Source organism: Pholis gunnellus, assembly GCF_910591455.1.
Source record: "Pholis gunnellus genome assembly, chromosome: 15".
NCBI classification, from domain to species: domain Eukaryota; kingdom Metazoa; phylum Chordata; class Actinopteri; order Perciformes; family Pholidae; genus Pholis; species Pholis gunnellus.
Window position 1 is genome coordinate 7,418,131 of NC_136542.1, and position 12,482 is coordinate 7,430,612.

The following is a 12,482-nucleotide window of genomic DNA, read 5'->3' on the forward strand; positions in this document are numbered from 1 at the left end:
TAAGCACATGTGAACATTGAACTGCAAACACAGCTTAGGGCAATCAAAAAGTCTTAAACACTTCACTTTTTTCTTGGTTGGATTAGACTTTTTTCATTATCTGCACATTGTCAGTTTGGTGAGCTCGCTGTCTAAGAAAATGCATTCTTAGTTTTTTCACAAACACTTATTATTTTACTATTTTGACTTTTTGTTTTATATTTAACTTTATCAATGTAAAACAGTACTCCTCTGATTGAGTATTGCATTTCTACAGATAAAAAAAAAAAGAAATATTGAAGCAGAACAACTACATAACCCACAACGCAACTGGACCACTGCAGTTCGGTCTGGTAAGCCCACTTCTTTCTACTCCACACCTCCAGAATTTTTTCATTTTCAAACTTCAGCCCCAACCGAAGTTGACTCAAGGAACATCAGTGGAGGTAATTTGTCTGATTTCGTGCAGCTCCCTCTTAAAAAGAATGCGTCCCCCAACAACTGTCCAGCAACATGAGCAATAAGTCCGCTGCGCAAGCCCCTGCAGTGCAGAATCTGCAGTTTCGACAACAAAACTACTTGGTAAGGTTTATGAAAAGATCGTGGTTTGGGTTAATATAACTGTTAAAATAATCTGTTACGTAAAATAAGTGTGTCCCGTAACTTTACATAGGTGGCGTTAAGTATAAGTTATATAACAAAAGTATGGTCAAATAAGTCGACACTGACTTTTGGTTTCATACGGGACACTAGCAGCAGTCTCCTCGGTTTAAGTCCTGTGTTTGCTGACCCATCCATGCACCCTGACCTCCTCCCTGTGTGGACTTTGTTGCTGGTTATACTGCGTCATCTGACTTCCTCAGCGGCAGCTCTGCACGTCCTGGCTCACGCTTAAGTACGAACATTTAATGAGAACAGCCTGACATGTTAGAGAACAGTTATTAACATCAGCACATAGCATTAACTTGGGTTGTGTTTCTGTCCACCTGACTAATGTGAGCCTAACATTCACTCTCCTTTTTAGTTCTGTTTTAGTCTCCACCAATCCCAGAGGGAAACAAAACATCTGGCTCCCTGGCGGCTAAATCCTTCACTATGATCTCCTGCTAGTCGCTAATGTTGTCTGTCGTTTGGTGCTCGGCAGGTACATTGAGTTTTTAAAACTTTTTAACAGCTGCCTGCTGCTGTGAAAAAACACAGATGAGAGCCGCTAGACTGATCCAAAACTGTGAAACCGAAACTATGGGGTGCTGCAGTGTCAGGTGATAAGAAACGTAGAAACTTGATTATATTCACAAGTTTTAAATTGGTTCATTTTTAGATTTTGGGTCCATTTTATCAACTACGTCTTTGAGGCTTATGGGTATTGCAGTGTTTAGAGTTATAATAAACTGGACCCCTTAGAAAACAAGTTGAGATCTTCATAAAAAGAAAACTTTCAAAAAGTTGCAGTAAAAATACTTCCACAACAAAACGCTCTTCTAAATTCGTAACTTTGTGTTTATTGGGTAAATAGATATTCTTTAGTTATGTTAACACAAGATATTGACAAAATACACACTTTTACAGTAGCAGTTGTTAATATACTAAGAGCGATTACTGGACTGTGAACAAGGTCGCTTTAGTAGCTTGAGAACACACCGTTCTCAATCTCAGAAGGTGACAGAAAAACGGCATCTGAAATGACTCTACTAGTTGAAAGAAAATAACATCTGTAGACTGTCTGCGCAGCCAATTATACCACCGCACACTCGTGTTTGTGTCTCTGATAAAAAAATAGAAGAAAAGGTCTTGTAACTGTTCAAACGTTTTCAAGAGGACACGCAATCTGGATCCAATTTGACATCCAAGTCAACATGTGTTTCTGTCGCGAGCTTTCAGGTCAAATGTAAATAAAGGACTGTGAGCATTTTTATGTTGTGAATTCTTCACACAGAGGAAAGAAGAAAATTGCCACATTTCTTAATCTATACCAAATGTATGACTTATGCCTCAGTGGTTTGTTGGATGAAGTGTTTCAAGCCTTCATAGGTAAAGTCTTGAATGTATTCACATGATTTGGTATTGAATTCAGGTATTGTCAGAGAAAACACTCTGTTTTCAACTTAATTTTCATTTGAAATGTTCATATCTACATTTACCAGCATATAAATAATTCCCATTTCAACACTGTTCCTGTTAGACATTCCAGTCCTTTGTTGGCATAAAGTAGCTAAACATTATCTGTTGCAATCACATCAGAATTGTCTGATAAACACTATATTAGCATGCAAATATTCAAGTCATTTACTGTTTTAGTATTTGCTGTTGTTGGACGCTGACAGGACACATTTTTTTATTCTGACAGCAACGAGATGATTTTAACAGAGATTGTGGTAAAACGGTAGAGATACCACAGGAAACTGAAACTGAATCAAGAAACTAAAAGGCACATTTAAGAGAGACTAACACACTTGACTTTTTACTATAACTTTCGTTTATTCAGGGTAAATGTGGTGTAACTTTTTTTAGGGAGGACAACAGCCAGGAGCACTTTCTGGAAATATAGCACCTAACTTCCCGTAAAATCTTGAATTATTGTTGTTACATTTTGTTTGAACAAGATACTTTTTTTTGTGATGCAGGTCAAGCCAGGCTAGCTGTTTCTCCCTGCTTCCACTCTTTATGTTAAGCTAAACATATCGCCTCCAGGCTCTAGCGCCATACTCCACACAGACGAGAGGGGTAACAATCTTTCAATCTTCTCATCTAACTCTTCTTTAAGAGCGCAAATAAGCGTATTTCCCAAAATGTTGAACTACTCCTTTAGTGACATGCACAACTCCACAGGGGGTAAACATAAATGGAGGTAAATGGCTTTGGTTTTCCAAACACAGAGGAGTTGTCCATTTAAAAAAAAAAGGCCCCTACAGCCGAATAAGGTGTGAGGTCATTAACTTCCATGTTACTTTGTCAGATGCTGCAGTGTGTGTGTGTGTGTGTGTGTGTGTGTGTGTGTGTGTGTGTGTGTGTGTGTGTGTGTGTGTGTGTGTGTGTGTGTGTGTGTGTGTGTGTGTGTGTGTGTGTGCGTGTGCGTGCGTGCGCGTGCGTGCGTGTGCGTGCGTGTGTTTGTTCTTATGTGTCAGTCCTGAAAGGCATGTCGCTGTCAACCCTGGGGACTTGTGTGTCTGACTGTAAGTCCTCAGTCCTGCCCTGTCAGAAATAGGCCGGGTCAGGTTAGAAAATGTTTCATAAGCTTAGACTGACCTCTTTCCTCTGTGCTTCTCCCTCTTTGCCTCCCCCCTCTCTCTCTTTCTCTCTTTCTCTTGGTGACACCGTCTTCATCTCACCCAAACATCAAAACAATCGACACACAAATATCTTGCGCTTTACCTGAAAAGTCTACTCATTTCTCTTGGCTGCATGCACCAAATCCCAACTTCTTTGCCACTGCTCCCTCTTTCTTCATTTTTAATCTGTCAGAAAAAGTCTCCGTTCTCATTAATATTTCCTGCATTCTGCTTTCTGATAGCTTTGTGTTTCAAGAATAATATCCTCCCATGCTAAACTGACTGAGAGAGCTGACTGAAATACTTAGAACGGGTATGACACCACAGCGTGTGTTTGCAAAAATGCATGCGCACGTCTGCATGTGCAGGTGTGTGCACAAATGTGCGAGTCTGTGCATGCGCAGCAGTCGCCGGTCTGCGTGTGCACTTGCGTGCGTGTGAGCATGTAATTGCATGCATGTGTCCCCGTGTTTGTCTCCGTCTACCATTTGACTGCCATCTGAATCTGTGGCACGTACAGCAGAGCTACGAGGCATCAGATAGACAGACAGGAGGGAGGGAGGGGGGGGGGGGTGAGAAGGAGTGAAGAAGTGGAGAAGAGAACAAGTGAGGTGGAGGAGGAAGAGGAAGAGGAGGAGGGGGAGGGGGAGAGATGAGGAGAGAGAGAGTGAGAGAGAGACGGCGAGCATGAGAGAGTTAGATAAATAGAGATACAGAAAGAGAGAGACAGGCTCAGAGGAGGAGGGGGGTTTGGAGGGGGGGCATCAGCATACAGAGGCAGTCTGTGGTCTTCCAAGCAGCAGCAGCAGCAGCAGCAGTAAAAATAGGGGAGAAGAAATACAACGATGGCTTGAAAGATTAAATTCCTGTTGGAATAGGAAGTGCAGAGAGAGGGAAGGGCAGAGACTGAGGGAGGTAATGGGAGCACTGGGTGGAGGTGCTGGGTTTAGTACACATTGTTTAAAGGACAAATCCACACTAAAATGCTCAAACACCGTCAAGAAGAACAGCTATAGTGATGAAGGACGGTTGCCTGGGTATCAAAGCTACTGTGGACCTTGGAAATTAAAAAAAAAGAAATAGTTAAAGGGTCATTTCACCTAAATGGTACTTGGTATTTAGCCAAGTAGATATAGAAATGATTGAGTTATCTAAATGTTGCACCGACACCATTGGCCTCTGTCAGTGGTACATTTTCAACCTTCAGGAAGAACTAGAAGATGCAGAGATATTATTTCTCCAGTGACAGCGGCCTCAGCAGAACATCATTATTTCACAACATATGTAGTGATTTTAGTAAGGTCCCACACCTTAACTGGAAAAATGGGCTTCATTTCTCTCTTTCACATGCACTGCATTTGGCAGGTTCAGGCACATTATCTACAAGTTGGCAAAGGGAGTTCTGGCAAATGTAGGAAGGCACCACAGTGGTTCCCACCCCAACCAAAGAGAGATCTTTTTTTCTTAAATCCTTCAGAGGTAAAAACCTATCCAGTAATTTGCAAGAATAAAAAAAAGACAAAATCAGAGTAGGGATTCCATCTTAATTTCTCTTCCTGAAGTTTCTTCCATTTTCTTTCTCATTAAAGGTGTTTTTTTCCTTATTCAAATCGAGGGTCAAATTCTGTGCAGATTGTAAAGCCCCTTGAGGCAAATTTTCTGATTTACAAATAAAATTGCTTTGACTTGAGTACAATCAGAGAAAATCTACAAAAATATGGTTTCTCAATGCTTCCTATACCGTTAATCATCTCACAATCCCTCAAATGTATCCTGCGAGTCCTTTATGAAGCCTTGACCTCCACATTGGGAGACACTGATATATCCTAAATAATCTCTACTCCATAATAACACACAGATGACAGAACACTTTTTAAAAGTTTGTGGGTGAATTTTAAACCTGCCCCGCCATGGAGGAAATTAATTTTAATTAACTTTCAGCCGGCTTGATGGATAATAATGATTCTCCCAAATGTCAACATTGTTCTTACATTGTCAAATTTTCCGTGACAATGGTTAGGAATTTTGATTTACATTGATAAGACACAAAGAAAATCTTCTTTTATTTAAATTCATTACTCGGAACTCACAAAAGGAAACGCCTGTTTTTTTTCAAAAGAATACAGAGGGGGAGAAGGAAGGAAGTGATTGCTAAGTGCTGGAACAGGTCCCACATCTCTCTCAGAAGCCAATGAGCCCTGATAGAGAAATTCCAACAAACTGACTGATTGGTGCTGCAAAGGATGCCATTCAATTAGAAATGAACATGTGAATGGAATGCTTCTGAGAGGGATCTGGAGTGATGAAAAATACAGGTTTGGCATGATTGAGCTCAAACCTGTTTGGGGATTGCTCATGTGTGCCTTTGTGTATGTGTGTGTGTGTGCACTCTCCCTGATAGGATAGGGGCTTCGTTAGGGTAATTACAGCTTTGCTATGTAAATAAGCCTGTCATAGAGGAGAGAGACACACCCACCTCTTTTTCAGACCCAATTAACCTAACTCCCCAGGAATTTACATACCTAACAATCTACAGCACACACACACACACACACACACACACACCAAAATCAACTCCAACACTCCTGCACGCACACTTGTACACTTTATCAAAGTGCAAATATACTTATCCATGCATTCATGCATTCACCAAACTTTCTCTTTCCATACAGAGCCAGGCAGCGCAGTGTGTGTGTGTGTGTGTGTGTGTGTGTGTGTGTGTGTGTTTAAACTTGAGTCCTTTTGTGTGTTTTCGATCCAGGCGGTAAACTACAGCTAGCCAGGTGATATCTAAATGCATAAGGCATCATCCCGGGCTAACTGGCTGCTGGAGCTGTGGTGAGCAGCATCTATCATCTGAGGCCGCTGATGAATGTCTGTCCTGAGTGGCTCTGTGGCTTAGTGAGGGGAAATGAGTCATGGTGGAAGGAGAATGGAGGGAGAGTGGGGAGAGGGAGGGAGGGGGGGGGGGCAAGGTGGAAAGACGAGGGAGAGGGGCGCAAGGGAGAGGATAAAGCAAAGAGGTAGAGGATGAGAGAGAAGAGAAAAGAGTGGGAGTGATGAAGAAAGAGAATGCCGAAGATACAGATGGAGAGAAAGGCTGAGAGAACACGAAATAGGAATATGCAATAAGACTGAAGGATGGAGTTCCATTGGGAAGGAAATTAGAGGAAGTGTGAAGGTGCAGAAGGAGAGAAGGAGAGAAGGAGAGAGGTGAGGAGTCAGAAGAAGAAGGAGAATGAAGGAGAATGAACAGTATGAGGGGGAGAAGCATGAAGCAGGAGACAAGAAGAGGGAGAACGGAAATGGAGGAAGAAGGGGAAAGAGGGAGGAGAAAGAGAGAGAGATGAAGGATGTGGGTGCATGAGGAAGAACAGAGGGAGATAGTGGTGAGAAGGCAGGAAAGTGGGTCAGAGGAGAGGACTACGATGTGGAAGAGGGGGAAGAAGAGAATGATGAGGCAAGATGGAGAGAGAGATACCGGAGGGAGGGGCAAGAGAGGGATCATAATGGAAGTTTGGAGGCCAGCGTTGCCAGGTGCCCAAAACCAAATAATAAACCAAATGGGACTCCAGAGTTTGCAAAGAATATGAATCTGTGCCAAAGGTCTGCGCTGTGGTTCAGGACGCACTATGCATGTCAGCAAACTGGGTAAACAGGTGGAACAATTTGTATTATAAACCATAGCAAACAAAGCTGTTTGACACTTAATGGAAGTTGTGAAATACAATCATGAAGAGTTTTAAAAGAGGTTAGTGTCTCACAGGGTCTCAGCAGAGATTGCATTATTAAGGGCCGATCCAGTAAATATACTTGTAATGTATTATTGAAAGAGTGTAATGTGCAAAGAATAATCGGGCTGCTTCTAAATCCATTTCCTGCGATTTCACTATTATGGGGAAAGAAAACTGGAATCCAGGTTTCCATCTAAATGTAATGCACATTTTAACCGAACATACAGGAGACATTGGCAAAACAAAATGAAAATGATGGCGCATTTATATATCAGGAGTTGGTTTATCGCGATAAATGGCTTGGGTGCCGTTAAACTGTTGCAGAGGAAGAGGGCGCAACAAGACAATATAAATAAAGAGTGCCAGTCAAACCTGAAACGGTGGAACACGTGATGGGTATTAATGTTTGTTTCATGTATTAATTTCATAGCTCAAATGCAGTATCTAACAATGAACAATAAACTCTCGAAGGACAATATACACAAGGACATTTACCATTGTTAATACCTGCAATACTGTCATTTAAATGTATAGACTGCTGCCACTTTATCTGCACTGTTCACGCCACTTTTTTACATTCACTTTTATCTTTTAACTATGTTTAGTATTTATATGTCTAATATTTTGTATATTTTGCACATTGTGGTCTATTTCTATCTGATATTTAGTTTATTTAGCTTTAATACATTTCTTGTATTCGCATTGTGCACTGCCTGGGAAGTTTGATGCAACAACATTTCACTCTCTGTATCTCGTTCATTTTATTTCAAATTCTTAGCGTCTCCATTCTGGGTTTTTTTTAAATGCACAAATTGAAAATGTGAATGAAAACAGCTGAAGTTGTTGTGCAATTTTATATTTACAGTTTTCTGAATTATCAATCGCAGGGTACAAAGGGTTATGTTATCGTGCAAATACAGTAGTTCCATACGAGTGAATGGCGGGAGGATGGAAAGATGCATGGACAGGAATGAAGCACGTGTACAAAACACTAACAAGTTTTATCTGCTCATCTGCATCTGATGAAACAAAGAGAAAGAGAAAACACACGGTGATGCTGCTTGTGTTTATTCTGGGTAAAGGAGGAAGAGCCAGTGTTCCCGGGGATCATTGGGTTCTTGGATCAATACTGGTTCTATGATGAGACAGTGATAGAGTTTGTGGTCTAGAGCTTAACAGATATGGCTACACCATCACTTTCTCTCTTTCTCTCTCTCTCTCTGTGAGTATGTTCAAGCCGGCTAAATTTGAAGATGCATCTTGATCTCAGTGTTTCTACCGTCTGTCCACAGTACGCCGACATTTCCACATCCGAAAATGTAGCTTCAGATAGCTGGAGCTCAGATACATCTGAAAATGTCCGTGTAACATTTTAGAGTTGATGGGAAAACAGAACTTTTGGTTGGAGACCGTTTTAACCCTTACATCCTCCCTTTGATCACTCATTCTGTATAGCCTACATCATTTTTTTGCAATCATCAAATGGTCATTTGCTCGACGGTGCCGAGGTGCAAAATTCCCTCACCTGGGTAAGAGGTCGATTTATGAGCCAGGATTAGTTACTATTCTACGCACATTCAGTTTTCTGACAACAGACATTTTATTTGGACAAAGAAGAGGAAATTGAACCCTTTTCTTTTATTATTTTGGCATTTCAGTGTGGATGGAGATCATTACCAAAACATTCATTACATAAATGCAAAACAGCGTTTTCAAATTTAGCTGGTTTATTGACAACACAAATATTAAAAGATTAAAAAGATGATAATGCTCAACCAGACCAGTTGCTGGTGATTATTGTCTGTGTATGAGCATGTAATTATACAAGTACTTCCACTTACAATAGCTTTAACTGGAACAAAGAAAATGGCGGAGGGAAGAAAAACATGTCAAGGTGTTTTTTTTGCTCGTCTTACTCTTCATTTCTGTTTAAGTGCAATTCAACGTATTGAAAACACAAAACGTAAACCACTTGTAAAACAACATTATTCTATGTCTATGATGTCTTTCATATGTGTTGCTATACATTACATACAATATTTCAACAAGGTAAATTCTTGCCATTTATAGAGATAATGCTCCTCGCTCCTGTTCTTTCATTATTTTCTTATTCTATTGTTCCTCTATTCTTTTATATCACATCTGCTTATCATGTTTGTATTCTCATGTTTAAAAAAAAGACCAAGCCCTACCACACAGAATGTATTTTCTCTCTCTCTCCCTCTTCCCCTCTCTCTCTCTCTCTCTCTCTCTCTTCCCCTCTCTTTCTCTCTCTCTCTCACACACACACACACACACACACACATACATGCACTTGTCTCCACACATACACACACCGCCGTGCGCACAAGCACACACGCACACAGACAGTCAGCTGTGCCCTTCCCACAGCTAGTAGCACGAAAACAGAACACACCGCCTGTCCCTGCCTTACACACACACACACACACACACACACACACACACACACACACACACACACACACACACACACACACACACACACACACACACACACACACACACACACACACGCACACACACACATGTGCACACACACAAACTCTGCAACTGCCCTCTACACACTCTTAAAGGGACATGACACAGACTTATACATCGCTACTGAGAGCCAACGGCATACCTGGACACGCTATCGATAGCTGTAGCATACTAGATTATAACGGTATTGATTAAAATGATGTGTGTCTATGAACATAACCCTGGCAAACTTTTTGAAGGCTGAACTAGAGGAAAGTGTCATGTGTTGTTGTTTGGGAGTGGCTGACATATTGAGAATGTAATCATTCTGCTAGTTTTTTAACACAGAGGTAAAACAAGAACCTACAATGTGATTGTGTAAACAATGTAAGTTCACTTCATTGTTTGACCGGTGGCAACCATTGGTGTATGATGTTTTCCTATTGTTACATATTGTATTAATCCCTCATCATTCTGTTCATCAGATGGTCAGTTTGTCTGTGTACAGTTTGGATGAAATGAGTACTGATGTACTACATTGTGAGAGCGGCATACACAAGACCATAAAGATATTGTAATTGACCTGCAATTGTGCTGGGGTGTAATGTCCTATATCTAAATGAAACATTAACATTTAAACTAGGTAAATAGGAAGATCACTTTAAAATCAAGACGATGATCGCTGCTCTAAATCTGCTCTTTGGTAAAGACAGAACATTTTGGAGCCACTAAGAATCTGTGAAAAACTGGTGGGGGAGCCTTCGCAATAAGGATGAATAAAAACAAACATTATGGACAAATAGAGAAGTATTTTTTCATCCATATTGTTCAGTTTGTCTTTAGGTGTTTACTAAGATTCTAAAAATCCTTCATCTTCTTCTGGGAAAATGCTAAATAAAACTATTAAATAAGGACCTGGTAGTCCATGGGCAGCAGTTCGGGAAAACAAACAATAAAACCAGTCATTGCTTCCTATTTGCAGTTTTATAATCTGGTAATTTAATAACCTCAATCAGTGGTGTGCGTAGGCCGTCTGAGGGTCAAGTTATTAGGAGGCACCTTTTATTTGTGTGAAGTAAGGGGAAATGTTCAGCTGTCCTACGGCCCAACAGGTACTTGGGTTGAACACAGGGGCGACTCGGTGGGGCACTCAGGTGGGCATTTGGGCGAATGTAATCCCCCAATAGTGTGACATTAGGATAAAAATGAAACATTGAAACATACCAATAGAATACAGGTATAGGCCACCTATCATGGTTAAATGTACGTTTTAAAACAGTAATAGCAAGTAGTATGAGCAAGTAAGTACTGTACATGAACACATAATATGCAATGTAAGGCCTAAACTTGAAGGCCTCCAGAAGACAACTTGAACTTTAGCGAAGTCGACAAAAACTGAGACACTGTGGCTTTAAGAAGCCCCCACCCGCTCACAACAGGGGGGGTGTGAGCTGAATCCAGGAACAGCGATTGAAAAAAAAAAAAAGAAAAAAAAAAAAAAGCTCCACCAGTGGACTGTTTCAAGTTCCCCCCGGCTGAAACCCTGCCTGATTTGTGGGCAATGTTGGGGATGTAGAAAAAAAAGGAAACCGGAGCAAAGAGAGCGCAAGGGAGAGATAGGGAGACAACACTAACTGGGTAGCTATGGAGATAGTAGGTTTTCCTGGTAGCTTTCTTTGACAGGTGTCGAGTGGGATAAAATAAAGTATCAGAACAGCCTCCAAGATGTACGGCAAGGGTAAAGGAGCTGTGGTCCCCTCCGATAGCCAAGCGAGAGAAAAGTAAGTAAATTATTGCACTGTCACAACAGAGATCCAGTCAAGAAGAGTGTGCTAGGTAGCTAAACTTGCTAACTGATGTGGGGCAGCTCACTTCAGCAGGAGCACGCATGTTCAGCAAGCTCTCTTGAAAAAAATTAACACACAAGCTTCAAAAGTGATGCTGCGATAGTTTATTCTTTGTGTTCGCCACTTTGCGTGTCGCGGTGCCTCTTGCATCCTCCCAACTACACAGGCATGGCTGCTAAGTTAGCCTAAGCAGCTAGCCACACTGCCAGTTTCACTCTCCTCTCCAATGCAAAACAAAGAGTGGGTGTTTTAGCGACTAAAGTTGCACCACCTCTAAATGGAGGAAGTGTCGCTGCACATGTTTTTCAGCAATATTTCATAAATATGCGCTTTTTTTTGGGGGGGGGGGGGAGCTGAATTGCCTGCGAGGAGCATGGATGGGGATCCCACTTTTAGTTCCATCTCGCCCCAGTGTGAGGAACAATGCATTTGTGAGTGACGCTGTGCATTGTAGCTAGCTTGGCTTTTTGTGTGTGTGTCGCCCCGCGGAAGCTGCAGGTAAAAATAGAATACAGCTGTTTGAGGGCTTTGTCACAAAATAGAACGGCAACGTGTTCTAGAATCTCTCCACGTTCCACAGTGATACTCTGGCTCCGAACGCGCTGGCTACATTGTATCCATGTGTGTTCGGTCGCTGCTACGATCTCCGCGCAAGGAGAGAGCGCGAGAGAGAGAGAGAGAGAGCTGTGCGCCTCATAACTTTTGTGGCCCGTTACAGATTTCCTTCAGTCGAATGAGTGCCGGTGATGAAAACTGCTTGTAATTGCCGCCGCCGCCTGCTATAGGAGACCCAAAAGACACGCTTTTTTGGTGTCTGTTTTTGTCAGGAAGCTTAGGTTGGTGTTAGCTTGTGGTGGAAGCTGTAGCCCCTCCAATCCCTTTGTCTGCACGCCACCGTCTCCATGCCTGTTGTTCGCCCAGGAAGACACACGCCGCGCGTTTACCAACAATTAAACGATCCGCAGTGGGTTACAAAAAAAAAAAAACGATCAGAAATATGAATCTAACAAACTGTCTGCGCATCGATTCTGAAATAGATGCCGGTATCTGCAGGTAACTTGCTTTAGCCGATACGCACCCGCTAACAAAGCCAACCGAGACCTGTGCATGCTTTCATTAAACTTTGTTAGATGTTAATTGTTTCAAAGCCCTGCGCTCTGTTAATGTGTAAAGGT

At 41.7% G+C, this 12,482-nt stretch overlaps 1 protein-coding gene across 2 annotated transcripts in view; it reads left to right on the forward strand.

Moving 5' to 3' along the window:
* Positions 1-10,990: 10,990 nt before the first annotated feature.
* LOC306707211 (single-stranded DNA-binding protein 3) overlaps positions 10,991-12,482 on the forward strand; it is a 33,403-nt gene continuing 31,911 nt past the window's right edge. For both annotated transcript variants that reach the window (XM_079174591.1, XM_079174590.1), the window contains exon 1: positions 10,991-11,241. In XM_079174591.1, the coding sequence (XP_079030717.1) occupies positions 11,186-11,241 (56 nt within the window). In that variant the 5' untranslated portion in view covers positions 10,991-11,185. The remainder of the gene's footprint in view (positions 11,242-12,482) is intronic.